We start from the raw sequence: 18000 nt of genomic DNA, 5'->3' as shown, positions 1-18000 counted from the left end.
ACTAGGTAAGAATCTGATGAAATCGAACATTAATCATTCCAAATTTAACAGATCGTTTAAATTTTATATTTATTTGAATAACTTATTCCTTCTGATAAACAATTTTTTAGTTCGATCCTTAACATTTGTGCATTTATGTGCTATCATTGGGAATTCAAGAATTCCCAGGAAAAAACAAAATTATTGATTGCAAATTTCTCAAAGCAAAAACAAGGTGACATCTTGTATGTCATCTCGCTCCTAGTTTATGTGCGCCTGGTCACCTACTTATTTGGAACTTCTGAAGAAGTCAGCAAAAAAAATCCACAGCAATAATTATACCAACAAAAACTGAATTTGTTGATATGTACGGCTCCGAGAAATTTAGACACGATTGGTTGAAGTAGTAAGTTTATTTATTTACTTATTTATTAAGTGAAGAGCCTGTATAACTTAATAAGCACCCTAACAACACAGGAATGGTAAATGAAAATTAAAACAAACGCCAATACAATGGAGTAGTGAGTTGAAATACAGAAGAATATTTATAGCACACTTTCAGGAAATTAAAAAATTACGACAACACCTAGATGGCGCCACAAGCAACTTCATTTTTTCCATGCGCCTGATGTAAACTATACTTACGGAGTTCTCAACAACTATATCATGCTGAAAATAGATTCAGTATATAATCGAATTTCAAAACGCATAACAGCACTATCGATAAGCACTCAAGGATTTGCAGGATCAAAGCAAAATAAACATCAAAAGTGCTTCAAATAGGAAGGCATGCAAAAATCGTCATAAAAGCATTTTTTGCGTAACTTCTCAGTTGAATAGAATTGAATTGAATTGATTAATATCTATCAAAAAACACAAAATTGCAGAGTCCATACAAATATTTACACGGCTAAGATAATATGATTTAACCGCTATCTCTGTTGTGGTTGATAGTATCTTACTATATTAGTTAAAAATAAAACATTTTTAACAGTGAGTAAAATAAAACATTTATAACCAGACTACGCTAAAATGTCATCTTACTATTTCCGGAGATACCAAAGATTTTATGGTTTTGACCTTCGCAATGCAAGAAATTCTGCATGCGATCATTATAAATGTAAAATATGTATGTGTATATATATAACACATGGGCTGAAAAGTCCCGGGCCTAACAAAGAAAACACGCTTTTTTTGGATCAAAATTGGCGTTACTCATTAATTTAATCTTTATCAAGAGCATCGCAATCATTCCAGAGCCGCTGTAACATTTCAATATAAATTTTTTAGAACGATTTATTTTTTGCCTCAAAATAGGCTTCAATTTCAGTGATAACCCCTTCATTCCTACGAAATTTTTTACCGGCGAATATTTTTTCAGGACTGCGAACCTCCAGAAGTCGCTGGGAGCCTAATCTGGCGAATACGGTAGATGTGGGAGCAATTCGAAGTTAAATTCATGTAGTTTTGTCACTGTCATTGAATCATGAACACATTCTTGTTGATGGTCAAAAGTGAGCAAACGCGGCAGCCACTTTGAAGAGAGCTTTCTCATAGTCAAATGTACATGCAATATTAGGCCAACATGTTCTTTTAATATCTTTACGATGTTAGTTAACTCATGCAAATTTTAATTTCGATCATTCAAAACGATTTTGTGGATTTTTTGATGTTTTCTGGTGTGACCTCCCCATTTGGACGTCCTCTGGGGTCTGCATCATCGGTGTCTCTACGACCACGTTTGATTTCAGCAAACCAACGTTTAATTGTTGTTTCTGATGGAGAGGAGTCCCCATAACACTATTCAAGCCAAAACTGTGCTTAAACGGTATTTTTTCCCATCAAGAAGCAGTGTAAGATTAGAACACGAAATTGCTTTTGATCCATTGTTTTGAAAAAAGCAAAAGTAGTGTCACTCTTAGCTCAATAACTTACAAACTAATGAATAGAAAATCATGAAATTTTAGCAGCTGTCTTCTGAAGGATTGTATTAACTGAAAAAAAGGTGACTGCAATAAAACTAGCGCCACCTATGTGTAAGGCCCGGGACTTTTCAGCCCACGTGTTATTCTATTCCGTATACAAATTTTCCAAACAAATCTGTGCTTTTATAATGTTCTAGCCGAAGAAAATATTGAACTTTTATTGCCCGGAACTTTGTCATCTTTTTGGTGTTGTTATACCCTACATATTCTAAAACGATGAATAGCTTCCCAAATCATCATACCATCTCTTAAAGTTTATCAAAATATTGGCTGTATATAATCTACTTGGAGTATAACTCATTTTCGCAGTTACTTATTAAAATTAAGATGCGGAAAGCAACACAAACAAAATGCGAGTCGTATCTAAAATTTCCGGACTTTACCAGTTGGCACAATCGCAATCAAAATGACGGAGATCAATTGTACTGCGACTACTAAAATTGATCACGTGACAATACAACGTGTCCTGTTTGCACAAGCAAACAAATTAAACTCTCTACCAATGTAAAAAAATCGATGCAGAAAAGAAAAAGCTGGTACTCACCATATTCTAGCATGCAGCCTGGCATCAATTGATCATTTAAGCGAAATGTGCAACAACATATTCGGCAAATCTGAATTTAATTCTATTCAAATGTATCAACTTATTAAAGATATAAAAGTAACGCATTAAAATTGTTGTAGGCATATAAATAAAATAGAACCGTGATATTGATCTAAAACATGTTTATCAATCCTTTTTTAAAAAACTTAGTCTTTTTTTCTGGTTTTTTTTCACCCCTGTCACTTTTTAATTACCCGATGGCAACAGTATTCCATATATGTATATAGCTCTTTGTTCAGACTGACAAACAACTCCCAGTCCAAACAGTAAGAGCTAGGAGCCTGAATTTAATAAGATAGTTTTTATAACTTGATCGTGTAACATGAATCCATGAAAGCCTACAAGTCGCGTATATTTTTTTCTATATTTTCATATTATTATGAGCTCTTCGCCATCAATTATCGTTTACTATGAATATGAGTACAATAGCAATAAATCGCTCTTTTCCTGAAATAAAATCCAGAATTAAATATGAAAAAATAGATTCGGGATCAAAAGCTAAGTTAATCCGCAGCAGTGAATAGTAAATTGGCTAAATATGGTTAACGAATCCAGTGTGGGTTAATTTCCTAAGAGATTGGCAGCTTTGAAGAAGTTTCATACTAACTGTGATCGAGCAAGTGAAATTATAGTTCATCCAGCGACTATTCACGAGTGTTCTGACAATATTGAATTAAAATTGATGCCATCATGCTGAAATTTTGTGTTTAACGACCGTTGATCGATAGAGAATAGGATCGCAAAAAAAAGAGGACGCTGATCAATAACTTTTCGATGTATTACATAAGTGTTAATCATAAACAGAATGTACAATTTACACTTTTATTATATTTACTTTGTATTTTTCTATATTTTTTAATCTAAAATCTAAACAATTTCAAATAATTATACATTTCTATTTTAGACCTCTAATAACATACAATTAAGAGTATATGGTACAATATTTAATGCAGTCAAGCATACTTATGTAATATTAAAAAAATTTGGTATATTTAAATTTAAAACAAATGATGCTACCTGCAAAAAATTATTATGTTGTATATATTTTCTTTAAAACTTAAGATATACACATATAACTATGAGACAATTTAGTTACAAAATACAGCAAGAAGTAGAACAGCAACGTCCAGATCCACCTTTACTCTTCTGTCTTTGATCTGAAAAATACAACAAAATAAATAAATTAATGCTAATTAGTGACTGCTAAATCTGGTTAATATTGATACAATTTGTACAGAACGTATAAAAATTAATAAAAATAAAAAAAAACTCAAATAAATACTAAAATGTACTGAAGTCTTTTTTTAGTATATTGATATACTTTCGTTAAAAATATACCAATACTCAACAAAGAAACTAAAACCCGACTGCAGCAGCTGTTTTTTGTTTTGCCATATACATTTTTTTCTTAAATAACTGCAAACATTTGTATATAGTCGCAACTAAATTTTCAAGAATCTGTGTAAATCGGGCGTGGCAAAAATAATCGAAATAAAATAAGTATGAATGCTACAGTCGACTGTGCCATATTAACATACCGCAAAAATACTGAAGTACAGAAAGCATTTGGTATATTGATATAGTACTACATTTAAAATGCAATAGAGTACAAAATATACCAAATTGTCAGCTAAAGCAACTGATATCCGTAGGAAGTAGGTGTTTTTCCCATACCAAACTATTTCTAAAATAACTTCTACAATTTTTATTGCAACCAGATATATGTAGGTTTTCATATATGAACGTATATACTTTATGGTTATATATACTGTCTGTTACATACATATGTACATTTCTTGTTAGCACAAAGTTGTAATATACTTTTACTCTATTGGTAGCGTGTATACAAATTTGCAGACTGTCTCTATTCAGAGTTGCAGTTGCCATTTAATGAGTCTTTCTCTATTTGTTATATTGTCTGCAAATAATAACCAATATTAAAGCAACTTATTTCCCATCCATTCATTATTGTGCTTTATTATTAATGCAAATAGTATAATGATCGAGTCGATTGCGACACGAGAGGTTAGGAAAAGTGTCTTCATAATAGCCAACGGCAAAATCGATACGCCCCTGCAAGACGACAGAGAAAACTATCCCTGCAATGATGACGAATTGAAAAGACAATCCTAAAGAAAAATAAGTACACGATTCCATTTGTAATCATGGGTTGCTTAAAAAGGTAAAATTACAACCCGCATTCATTCAAATTTAGCTTCCGAACGAGAAATTATACCATATTATTAAAATCATTTTTAATTGAATTATATTTCACTTACCTTGCGAATTAGGTTCCGGTAAATTATCACGGGGCACTAAATGCATAACAGTAGTTTTTCCCAACGGAAGTCCTAATGCTCCCAATGTGACATTGCAATGTAAAAAGCGACCTTGATATATTAGACGCAAGATTTCGGCTTTAGTTACGGCTTCTTGTGACCAATCTGAAATGAAATAAGATAGAAATGTAAAATCCGTAAAAAAAAGATTTTTCTTTTATATTCTCACTTGTTTGACTTTTTTAAAATTGGTCTAAATTCATTGGAATACATTTTAAAACCAATTGAAGTAGTCTAGAAAATATATATATTTTTGTGAATTGACCAATAAATCAAAACAAAATCATATAAAATCTTATTATTGTAATAGATAACATCATATTAATATATACATAAATCCATCGTTATAATATTGGTTGTTTCATTTGTAACTTTCTACTAAATCCGAAAATTTGTTCATTGATATATTAAATTCCTTATAACCGAAATAATAATTGTAAAATTCTCTATAAAGAAAGCTTCAAAGCTATATATGTACAGTATTCAATAAAATGAGGAATCATTTTCTTACCTGTGGGCCAATTCTCAAAAACAGTTTGTGCAATATCACCAGCGGAATCAGATGGATTAAATAAGAATTCTTTTGTTTTTCCGCTGACAAGGATTAAACGTAAGTTAATCTGCAAAAACAGAAAATAATACTTAGTTCACTGGGAGATTCTGATATTCTATGCGCGATACGTATATAAATACTTAATAGTTTTTTTTTATGGCTTATGGGTGTAATTAGAAATATACCTTATATGCATATTGAATCCAAAAACCTGCATGGGAAATTTAAATATTTCCTTACTTTTTAAATAGTTTGAGATTCATGTATTCCATAAAATTATATGCGTATTGTTTCTTCTCATCTTATGATATCCGGATCATTTTTCTTTATATAATTTCAAAATGTTTTGTAAACTTTGCCCCATTTTCACCTTACGATAAGGATCAGATCATTGCAAAAATAGTTAATTTCTTCTGAATAAATATTCTTTCAAAGGCTAAGAGCAATGTGTTCCTGTCTCCACTGAATTAAGAAGCAAGTAGTGAATAATCTATTAGACAGACTCGCAGTTATCCTGCGAATTACAATGCCTAAAATGTGGCATTTCATTTATTGCCAAAATTTCATAATGATCAAGAGAAAAATAGTGAGGAAAAACTAGTATGCGAGTGGTGAAGATTTTAAGTATTTCTATAAAGAAAAACATATCCATTACAGTAAAAACTTGACATGTATTTGCCAGAATATCTCAAGATATGCGGCGTAATAATTCTCAAAAGCGAGTAGATCCCACAAAAGAAAAAATAATCAGATATAAGGATAGATCACACTCCATTGATAGAGCGGATGTTGAAACCTAGACTCAGCTACGAGGTTTGTGTCTTTGATAAATTCTGAAATACTGATACTTTTAATGTACCCTAATTTAACTTTAATGTACCTTATTATATTAATTAATCGGGCAATTTATGTACTTCGGACAATCCTTAAATTGTTTTTTAATTAACATAGCTACCCCTTGAAGGTTACATCAGGCTATGTAAATTGACTCTTAAAAAACATGCTTATCTGTTTGCAACTTGTTATTAAGAACCGATTTTTCGGGTTATAGTCGCCACACGAATATACTTTCTGGCCAGATAAAATAATTAGAAATTCTTAATGTTCGTGACACTCAATTGATCGATAAATGATCATACATTTTTTAAAAATCAATTTTAAGCATCCTCGGCTGTTTATGCCTTGTTTACAATTGGAGGATTGTACAAAATATTATAATTTTTATATTATACGCTGCATTAGTGTAATATCCAATGATCCAGATCACTTGGTTACCAAATTGTGTAGCATACATAAGCTTGAAATTACATGCAGTGCCTAGGAATGCATTTAAGTACGTATTAATTTTTTGCGTTATTCAGACAGCAGATTATTTAACTTGAAGCTTAGCAACAGTCAAGCCTTAAGACTTGACGCATTGTTCATGTGGTCAGTCGAGGTTGAAAAAGTGATCCTAAAGTTATTCAAGAATTCCTTGAATTCAATTAAAGATCACTGCTTTATTTCGTTAATGTCATTATCCAGTTTATCGTCGATAGTTATAAAAGCTTAACATTACAAATGATGCAATTATCTGCAATTTGCAATTACAATTATAAATATATTTGTGTTTATTTATACTTCGAACGTATGCGCACAAACATTTCACAATCACAATGATCGTACTTTGTTTCTGCTGACTCGATAAATGATGCAACGTCAACAGCTGTTGTCCGTGCAACTGAAACTACTCATGTATGTATACAAAGAAAATTCCCAATTGGCATTGCCATTAAACAGCTGTTGTGCGTTTAACTGAAACTATTTTATGCCCAAAAATGATGCAATAATCCCAAAGGATATCCCACGCACTTTAAGTTACAAAAATTGAGAGTAAATAAAATTAAATTCGCAATTTGCATATTCTTGCAGTTGCAATTAAATGTTTCTGCATCTTTTTTTTTTTAAATGGAAGTGTCAAATATAACCATATAATACTTACTTTATCTGATGGTATAGTTCGTGTCATCTTTTGTAAAATCAATGGATTTCCACTGGCTTTCATGGCAGTGCTGCAGCAAAGCGATGATGTTGGAGTCTCTAGTGCAAGTGACGTATTTTGTTGTCGCTCTCTCCACTCTTTGTTGTTCTTCGAACTGTTCTCAGATGCAATTTGCAGTCCATATTGTTGTTGTTGTTGTTGTCGCTGTTGTTGCTGCTGCTGTTGTTGTTGGTGATGGACGGTCGCTATAATGGGTGGACTTTTAATGCAAGTTGTCAAGGATGAAGGGTGGTGATGATGATGATGATGATTGTGGCTGTGGTGAGTAAGCAACGAGCGTGTTGTTGTTGTTGTTGCTGCTGCGGCTGTTGATGCGTTGCTCATATCGGATGACGATGATGATGATGCATCAATAATTAACGAATCTGACAAAGTGCTGGATAATTTGTTGCTGCGTTGCTGTTGCTGCTGTTGTTGTTGCTTGTGACAAAGTATTTGATTTTGCTGCTTGCTCGGAATGGGAACTATTGCTGTTGTTGTTGTCGACGAAACGATCATATTTTCATTATGAATAATGTCCTCTCGCGACTCTCGCGAGTCAATAATAACGGGCTTTCTTCCAGTTGGCAACGATGTCGAAGACGTGGAGAGCATGACGTAAAGTTGGCAACTCGATTGAAATCCTTGCACAGTCGTAATTAAACTTTATTGATTTTCATTGATTTAGTTATATTCATTATTTTTGTGCTTTTTTTCTTTTGGAGGACACGTTAATTTTGTTAAGACATTTCACTGCGCATATCTGTCTGTTTTAAGTTTCTGATTCAGTTTTTTTTTTTTTTGGGCCTTGTACTTGACCTGTAAATACGATTTTGCACAAGAGATGGCCACAAAAAAAAAATACAATTACATTTAACGTATCTTGGATTTTACAACGTCCAACGCGACGACGACGTGTATGAAAATACCATAATATCAATGTACATTGACAGCAACATAGGACAGTCGACAATAAGGAGATAATATATTCTCCATACACTCAGTAGAATTAATTACGATTTTTGCTCACTTTCATTTGATTGTATAAACTGTATACATACACATACATACACATGTGTTTACAGAAACTGGCATATACAAGCTTACATGCATACATATACATATATGGGTATGTATGATAACTTTGGCGCACGCGTAGAAATGATTACATTGAAAATGTTAACATAAACGACGCCAACAAGCACTCATACACTTTGATTTTGCAATTATATTTGCACTACACCCAAATTGTTTTGATTTTTCAAATTATTTATGTTTTAAATCATTATTATTGAATACCTAGATTTTCTTTACCAAAGGAATGCACTTTTCTAAACGTAAATAGGTGTCTTTTATTTCGATGACACTATCGATAAATCCAATAAGCATATATGAACACTTCGCTCGATAGCTTCCCTCAATCGATGAGCTCGATATTAATAGCACAGAATAACAATTTTCAAGGTGAATCGATAAAAAAAATGTAATTAGTTTTCACTTCTATTCACAAATAGTTATATTTTTCAATCTTCGCTATACTATATATTGCTCTTGGTTCATAATAATAAATTAATTAATAATGAATCTAGTCATCACGAAATTGTGAAGAACTGATGACTAATAAAGCTCATCTTTTATTTTTATCGGTTAAAATTTTTGCATTATGAGAAAGTTCTATTTTGAACTCAATTTTAAAATTGTTACTAACATTTTTGTTGAATTTTTCTATACAATAACTATATATCTTATTTTTTTATGTCTGATGTTTGAGTTACTAAGTTTTACTATCCACAATCGAATGTAGAAGAAATAATTTTTTATTTATTAAAAAAATTATGAAACACTTGTTTAATCAATTTAATTTGTTAAACAAAATTGTACACCTGTTCTTTAATTATTTGATTAATTCTTAAATTTACAATTTTTTGACGGATATTTAAGTTATTTTGCTACACCATCCACAATCGATTGTAAATGGTATAATTTTTTATTTGAAACATCTTTCTTAAAAGTTTTGAAATGCCACGATCAATTTATTGAACTTATTTTTAAATTATCCTATGCTTAATACATTTGTTAATACTATCTTAACGAATTTCTTAATTGAAATTTATTAACAATTTTTAAAAAAAAAGTTCAACAATAATTTTTGGAATAAGATTATATTGTTTCTATTTTTTTCTAATATTTTGACTATTGTAATATCATATTTTATGATTTTATTCATACAAAATAAGTTAAAAATCGCAATCTACAATCGATTTTAGATTATGATAATGAAAAGAAATCATGAATTTTAAAATCGTTATAAATAAATTTGTTTTATATATTAAATTATTTTTGACATTTTGGTGTTATTTTTTCACACCTTAAATCAGCTGATTATATTTAAGAATAAAAATCCTATAATAAACGTTTTCAATATAAACAGTTATAGTTTTACTAATTTCGCAATGAATGTCGGTGTTCCAACTACTATAGGAGTTTATACGGCTATCTGTTGACGTAAATGCAGTGCGGTGTAAACGCAATGTTTTATTTTAAAGTAGGATACATCGATGAAATTATTGTAATCGATATTTTGTGTGCATTCCTGGAATACTAGGTGTTGGCTGCCAATTGTAGAGTGCAAATGAAAAGTTGTGTTAAGATTGATATATGTGGAAAAAGTTGTCTGCGGACGATAAGTTCACAATAAATAAATACAAATATCTAAGTTTTGCATACTGATTTTAAGCTGAATCTTTGGAACTAAGAAATAAAGCTGTAAAGCAACTCATACGCGACAGAGGTGCCCCACCAGGTGAACTATTTTAAATAGCTCAAATACTTATGTGTACACATATATCTACATATGTATATACATACATATATGCGAGTACTTATATATTATATTGAATACGATTTTCAATTTGAGTTTTTCGGTTAAAAATGATTGTATTTGCTTGAACAAAAACGGTTTGTTTGTGCTAAATGATGAAAAATACGTCAATTTTTACATCCAGAATTTAAATAATGTAGTATAAAATAATATTTGAGTATTTAAAATTGATTTTTCTTTTGTATTTCTTTCTCGCTTTATCAATGTAATGGAACATCACTTTTCATTGGTGCGAATGGGATAAATGGTCATTATCATTTATCTATGCTTGTCGCGCCGCTGCCGCCTGCTATGTGTGTGTGTGGTGGTCACGTTCGAGTCTGCTTTCGCTTACGTTCGTACCGTATACTTGCCACAACGCGAAACACTGGCTGTACTGCTTTCTCCTATTAGTTTCGTTGCCATTGACAGCGGTGGTGCAAAAATTGCAATTTTGGTGTACCAAAAAACCGAATCGAGTAACCAAAAGGAAAAGGCAGCAGCAAGCAGCACTGGTGAATTCAGGCGGACCAAACGAGCGAGCAGCCAACATCAATTTTATCATCAGTGTAAAAATTATAGTGCTGTATAACTAACAAAAACACACACAAAAAAAAAAACAAATTACTTAAACGGAGTAACCTTTTTGTTCAAGTTCAAACCAACAAACCAACAAAAACAACGGCTATAGTCCATCAACTAAATATTTTTCACTAGAAGACTCGATTTTGTAAAAGGTGCATACTAAAAAAAAAGAAAAAAGTACGAAGGCTTCTTTGAGACCCCCAGCAAAATACCATCGTATTGTTAGAGTTTTAACTTGAAACAAATGCGTAAAACGTATAAATCGTAATAAATTATAAATAATTCAATTGTCTGCAAAGAAAAAAAAACGAGTGTATATAAGCAAGTAAACTCCAAAGATAAAAACCCAACGAACATTTTGGCTGTAAGAGAAATACTGCAGATCAGATAAGTCAACATCGCTAATACGCTGTGAACGCTCCAGGAACATATATATTTATATATATTACGGTTATTTGTATGACGACGTGAAGCAAACGGAACACAAAAAATCAACAGGAGACGCGCTGAGGAAATCAAAATAGTTATAACAGTAAGTTTTCTTTTTTTTCTTAATAACGTGACCGACTAACTGCTATTTTATATATGTTCAAACCAAAATCGGGTGAAAACTATGTATATACATTTGTGAAAAAGTCAAAACAGATATTGATATTATTTTGTTTTTTTTTCGAGTTGCCTCGTGAGTTTGACTATATATATATAGCATGAAAAACCCGGCACGCTGCATTTTGTGTATTTCAATTACTTGAACCTAATTTCGAATGTTTGTCTTCCTTCAGTTTTGAAAACACAGCAGCAGCAGCAGCGAATAAATCGAATCGAATCGAATCGAGCAAAGCAAACCAAAGTTGCAACAAAGAGATTTAAACGAACCTCAACCAGCATATAAAGATGAATGAACTCGACAGTCTACGACAAGAAGCCGAATCTCTCAAGAATGCCATTCGCGACGCAAGAAAGGCGGCGTGCGACACATCGCTGTTGCAAGCGGCCGCCTCGCTGGAACCAATTGGCCGCATACAGATGCGCACACGCCGCACACTGCGCGGCCATTTGGCCAAAATCTATGCCATGCACTGGGGCAACGATTCGAGGAATCTGGTATCCGCATCACAGGATGGCAAACTGATTGTTTGGGACTCGCATACCACAAACAAAGTGCACGCCATCCCATTGCGTTCGTCGTGGGTGATGACCTGTGCATACGCTCCATCGGGCAGCTATGTTGCCTGCGGTGGCCTCGACAACATGTGTTCAATCTACAACCTAAAGACACGCGAGGGCAATGTGCGTGTGTCGCGCGAGCTACCCGGCCATGGTGGCTATCTGTCATGCTGTCGTTTCATCGACGACACTCAAATTGTGACCAGCTCCGGTGATATGACGTGCGGCCTGTGGGACATTGAGACGGGCCTGCAGCTGCATTCATATCTGGGTCATACGGGAGATGTGATGGCTCTATCGCTGGCACCGGACTTTAAAACATTTGTGTCGGGCGCCTGTGATGCGTCCGCCAAGTTGTGGGATATTCGTGACGGTCAATGCAAACAAACGTTTCCCGGCCACGAATCGGACATCAATGCCGTTACCTTCTTTCCGAATGGACAAGCCTTTGCGACTGGATCGGATGATGCTACATGTCGCCTGTTTGATATACGTGCTGATCAAGAGCTGGCGATGTATTCGCACGACAACATCATTTGCGGCATCACCTCGGTGGCGTTTTCAAAAAGCGGCCGTCTGTTATTAGCTGGCTATGATGATTTCAATTGTAATGTCTGGGATACAATGAAAGCGGAACGCTCTGGAATTCTGGCTGGCCATGATAATCGTGTATCATGTTTGGGCGTCACCGAGAATGGCATGGCAGTGGCAACAGGATCGTGGGACTCATTCTTGCGCGTGTGGAACTAAATGTGGGCGGTGTCGATGGCGGTGGTAATGGTAGTGGGTGGTAGTGGGGTATGAAGTAGGGTCAACGTGGCATAGTGGCTGCAGGCAGTCAGCGTTCAGTTCAGCAGTAGTAGCAGCCAGCGACAATAACAACAGAGCACAGCAGCAACACACAAAAGACATCATCTCTCATAATGTGTAGATGATGGTCAAATGGTTCCTTGTAACTGTTGTTAAGCTAAACAAAATAAACAAACAAACAAACAAAAGCACAAGCAGGCAGAATATGTTGTAAAGCGCTTGATTGATGATTGATAATGATAATGGAGATGGAGATGAAGATCAAGAAGGAAATAGAGATTGAGATGGAGATGGATATGCAGATGCAGATGTTGAAGGGGAAATGTAAACGACGTTGACTGCAACAAAGACCACAGCAAAAACAAGAACTTTATATACAAATTATTTATATTGCTATATACTTATTATACTTATACAACAACAACAACCAAAACACACAGACACAGCAACAAGCAACATGCAAACATGCAACAAAACAACTAGACATACACACACACACAGACACACACACATACAAGAATATTATTAGTGTAAATGAAAATGAAAATTCGAAGCAAAAACCTATGATGATGATACTGATGATGGAGCTGTCATTGATCAGAAGTCAGATTGAGAAAGAGAGATAACAGCTACAGTTTAAAGTACGTAAAGTTAGTTCAAATCGTATATAGTCATATACAACAACAACATTTAGTGTCGGCGACGTCTGCTGCGCTGCTGCTATATTGTCAAATGAAAATGAAATGAAATGAAAATGAGTGTGCACCATTGTTGATTACTATGATAGCACCGTACATTATGGTAATTATACTGTACTGTATTATCCGTACATAACTGTATGAATAACGACGGGGTGACGTGACGACGACGACGCTTCACTTTAATTTGTCAGACATCAAAACTTAAACAAAAATTCTTATATGACTTCATATATATACACACATATACATACACACGGCAGAAAGTTGTTCTTAATGAAGTAAAGTCAAATAAATTTAAAGCATTTACAACAACAACAAAAAAAAAAAAAAATTACAGATAGAACATAAAAAGGCATGAAAATATTGCGTAAATTAAAAAATTTAATGTAATGAACAAATTAAAAACAAAAACCAAAAAAAAAAAAAAAACAGTAAACAACAATACACTTTATAAAACATTTTTCTTATAACGTTTAAGTCCTTAATTTATATACAAACAAAAAGAAGAATGATTTAAATAACATAATTATTAGTGAACAAAAACAAAACTATTTACATATAATTGACGGCCATATAAGCTACAATAATAAATGAAAAACAAAAAAATTAACTTTAAAACCTAACAAAAATTTATAAATGTTTAACGAAATCTTAACATATAGACTAACAAAAGAAGTATCGATCGCGAAGTACAACACTCAACCAAAAAGCATAACTAGTAGAGGTGGATTACTATCGCTAGTCGTCACCATCGATGATCGACGATCGATTTTCACCAAAAACCATCAATAATTATCGATAGTATTTTCCATTTAAAATTTAATTGGATTTTTATTAAACTTATAAAGTTTTTGTTATAATTTGAACTCAAATATGCATTAATATTATTTTCATTACACTATAAGTTGATACTAAACTGTTCATGTAGCCAAGCTCTTCTATCAGATGCCTGTAAGATCCTTTCGAAGAAATTCATACAATTTTTTTACTATACAATCTCTCTCAAAGAATAGCACAAATAACTATCGTCCACAGTCAAATAGTGCAAAGCGCCTAACTATCGAGAATACCGATAGTGACGTCGATAGTTCTCCACCTCGAATAACTAGTAGCAACGCAGTGTTTGATTTGATGATGAATAGTCAAACCTTGTGACCGGCGCATGAACTTCATCAATTGTAAACAGGATAAGTGAATTCGCGAGCTCGTTATGAATAACTTTACAACTTGAGAGTTGCGATTTCATATGTATTTTAGTTATTGTTTTGACCATAAGACACGTATGAGCTTCTAATATTCCAAATGTATTTATGTTCATGTACCCGCAAAAACTCACTAAAAACCATTCACAACGGTAAACAAAAATGATAGATAAATATGTTGTATGTCAATAAAAACAACTTAATTTCAATATACTTTTAAGTTTAACTGGAACGAAAAGCTTGCACGCAGTAACATACACAAAACACGTTACTAAGTAAAAATGACTGGTCCCCCCTAAAAAATATTATAGTGGAAATAAAAGTTAATTCCTTTAAACAAAAAAATTCAAAAACATCACAAGAAATTTATTCTTATTATTAAAACAATGAAGGTAACACAGTTTAGTGCATATATGAAACAGCCTGCAATCAAACAGACAATTAGCTTAATTCCGTTCAAGGGTAAGAACGAACGGAAATTCCAGAAAATAAACTTGTTCATGACCTCTATTAAAAACATCATAGTTGTATTGTGCGCGTAGAGATTTAAACAGATAATTTAAACAATTAATTAATCTTCATAAAACCCATTTTCGTTTAGAAGACAATTAATAAATAAAACAAAATAAAATTGTTAGTTATATGCAAAAAAAATTTGATAATATTCGTCAAACTTTGAAAACGCGTCAAAATGGAAGATAATGCTTAACGAAAAAACTACTCTTTAAATGTTTTCTGGTTAATAAAATCACATTACAAGAAGAAACCATATATTAATTATGTTAATATCAGAATCTTTATACAAATTTATATGTTTATATGTAAATTTAAAAAAAAAAAACAAAAACTGTATACATGCAATACATTCTTACTTATGTATATGCCACAAAATCACAACAAATGCATACGTACAATATTGTAATTTTATTATGATTTCTTATGTACAATTTATACCTAAATCAAAAGTAATAAATAAAATGAATGTCTGTAATTAGCTGAATTCATCAAACAATGAAAGTAACCCAACAAATAACAAAATGCTTATGGTATTATCAATAAACTAATAGATAACAAAACGAAAAATACATGTTCATGTTAAAATTACATTAAAACTCAAAAATACATTTTGCTTACATACATACATATATGTATCACTTATGTTGAATCCGATTCACTCGGCATTTATAATGAAAGTGTACTTTAATTTTAATAAGTAAACATGTGGCACCCACTAGCAGCTCGGGAGCTAGTTGATTAAGATTAGTATGTTGTCATTGGTGGGCGGAATGAGGAATTATGATGTATGTGACGTAACGTATGTAGGTATTTCGAGCAATAAATTGACATCCCAAGAACTTAAATGTGAACAAAAATCTGCATTTATGTATTCGTTCTGAATACCTGATGTATGAGGACATGATGTAAGTACTGCAAATAATCAAAATTACTTATAAATTGAAGTCTCTTTTTCATCCATATTCAAATATCAACCAACTATAACAGATTGAATCAAAACTTCGCAATACATTCACTGAAAACTAAATGTAACTTAGAAATCTTAACTCAATCTTCATGCTGCACAGAAAAGTGATATTTCAAAATGAGGACAGTGACATCTTCTCCATGATCAATGTTAACAAGTGGATATATTTAAACGTCAGTCGCGTCAACATCTCATAGGCTATGAGCCATCGTAAATTCAGGAAGTAAGAAAGCTAAAGACACTCTTCAAAATTATTGCTTGTTATTTTGGATCATCTCAGAATGTGTAGAAATTATTCAAGTCATAGTTGCTAGTGTGTGCATCAACAACAAATCATTTTGCTTAAAAATTGCACTCGTAAAGTAGGTATGGCCCTTAAACAAAGTCAAGACCTCTTTGAGCATGGATTTCAAGTGAAATTACAGTTGCATTGTGGGAGAATTAACATCCTAATCCGTTTGTTCTAACTAGAACTGTGACTAACTTTTGGTGTTGGTACATATAAAAAAAATTTTGAAGAAATGTGTAAGCTAAACTTTTGCGAAGATTTCAGTTTCGTAGCGCCTACCATATGATCAGTCAGACAAAGACATTTTGATAATGGTCTTATCCAGGATAACGTAAATCGGAAAAGAGACCTTAACTTATGTTGAATTTATATAAAATTATTGTTTATAATTTAACAAAACGCTTTAACGAGACGATCTTTGGAATTTTCTTTGGTACTTCCACAAGTGCTTAAAAGTTTAACGAAGACACGAACCTGATGTACCTATTAAGCATTAAGAGCTGTGTGAATGCACATGCGATTACATATGCAAAAACATTCGTAACTAAAGATAATTGAAGTGCAATGCCTTCTCGCTCAGTCACAGTTGTTTATTTTTCTTAACTGTGAGTACATGCATATGTATATACATATATGTACATACAGGCATAAACATCAAAAAGAAAGAGAAAGATAATATCGGCATCCGACCACATGAAAATAATTTTGTTGTGCCAACACCCATATACTATGTATGTATATATATATACATATGTACCATTTACGATAAAATACAAAATCAGAGCCACTGTATACATTGAGTAAAATCTTTACAAAATGATTTGTAGAACTGAGTTTTTGCAAGGAAAAATACACGTAAAAGTATTCAATGAAAAAACAGTTCTTATTAAAGTTTAGAACTATGTACCATTTAAAGGAAATGGACTAAATGTACCAAAGAAAAACGCAATGGAACATATTTTGGTACATTTACATTAAATTTAGCAACTATAAACGCAGGCGCTATGCTGTATTGTTTGACAAAATTATTTAATTTTTGCAAAGAAATATATATTTTATGTATTTATGCATAATTATTTAATGTTATATTTTGTTTATTCCACTGTAGAATAATTTACTATTTAGAAAAATTAATCCAATGTACCAAGGGAGAAAGAACTAGCCCTAAACGGAAGCGCTGCGCTATATTCTTTATAAATTGTATTATTTTTGTTGAGTAACCAAGCAAGAGCAACTTTAGTCTTAATTAGAAACGCGGGAGGGATATATATTTGTTACTTATTTATATTTACATATATATTTAAATTTATACAATATACTGGTAAAGAATCGCTTAAATTAAATTTGTGGTTGGTGCTCCATATTACTATCCGCAAAAATACAAATGATTACTAAGCGTAGCGCAGCTGAGGGTGAAAGATTA

The 18000-nt window shown here is 32.5% G+C and overlaps 2 protein-coding genes across 3 annotated transcripts; one reads left to right on the top strand and one right to left on the bottom strand.

Annotated features, from left to right (window-relative positions):
* Positions 1–3448: 3448 nt before the first annotated feature.
* On the bottom strand, positions 3449–8819 carry LOC117576951 (putative uncharacterized protein DDB_G0281251). Its single transcript, XM_034262113.2, has 4 exons — positions 7442–8819; positions 5419–5527; positions 4848–5012; positions 3449–3725 (listed from the first exon to the last, which is right to left on the bottom strand). Exons 1-4 carry the CDS (start codon positions 8093–8095, stop codon positions 3661–3663), a joined length of 993 nt encoding a protein of 330 aa, XP_034118004.1. The 5' UTR covers positions 8096–8819; the 3' UTR covers positions 3449–3660.
* Positions 8820–10083: 1264 nt separating this feature from the next.
* On the top strand, positions 10084–14032 carry LOC117571042 (guanine nucleotide-binding protein subunit beta-1). Of its 2 annotated transcripts, XM_034253013.2 has the most exons (3): positions 10084–10283; positions 10755–11457; positions 11708–14032. In XM_034253013.2, exon 3 carries the CDS (start codon positions 11820–11822, stop codon positions 12840–12842), a length of 1023 nt encoding a protein of 340 aa, XP_034108904.1. In that variant the 5' UTR covers positions 10084–10283; positions 10755–11457; positions 11708–11819; the 3' UTR covers positions 12843–14032. The 2 variants fall into 2 exon arrangements, with proteins under 2 accessions (XP_034108904.1, XP_051857859.1); XM_052001899.1 differs by lacking the exon at positions 10084–10283 and having other exon boundaries at positions 10735–11457.
* Positions 14033–18000: the final 3968 nt, after the last annotated feature.

This window comes from Drosophila albomicans, chromosome X (assembly GCF_009650485.2).
Source record: "Drosophila albomicans strain 15112-1751.03 chromosome X, ASM965048v2, whole genome shotgun sequence".
NCBI lineage: Eukaryota > Metazoa > Arthropoda > Insecta > Diptera > Drosophilidae > Drosophila > Drosophila albomicans.
Note: the sequence above shows the minus strand (reverse complement) of the source record. Positions and strands in the feature narration are given on the sequence as shown.

Bases quoted from the DNA above. Each gene is read 5' to 3' on its own strand.
- LOC117576951 (XM_034262113.2), bottom strand. From the start codon at position 8,095: ATGCTCTCCACGTCTTCGACATCGTTGCCAACTGGAAGAAAGCCCGTT. The intron at 5,528-7,441 runs GTAAGTATTATA...CTGTTTTTGCAG, and splicing joins GAACTATACCATCAGATAAA to ATTAACTTACGTTTAATCCT. The intron at 5,013-5,418 runs GTAAGAAAATGA...ATTTCATTTCAG, and splicing joins TTTTGAGAATTGGCCCACAG to ATTGGTCACAAGAAGCCGTA.
- LOC117571042 (XM_034253013.2), top strand. From the start codon at position 11,820: ATGAATGAACTCGACAGTCTACGACAAGAAGCCGAATCTCTCAAGAAT.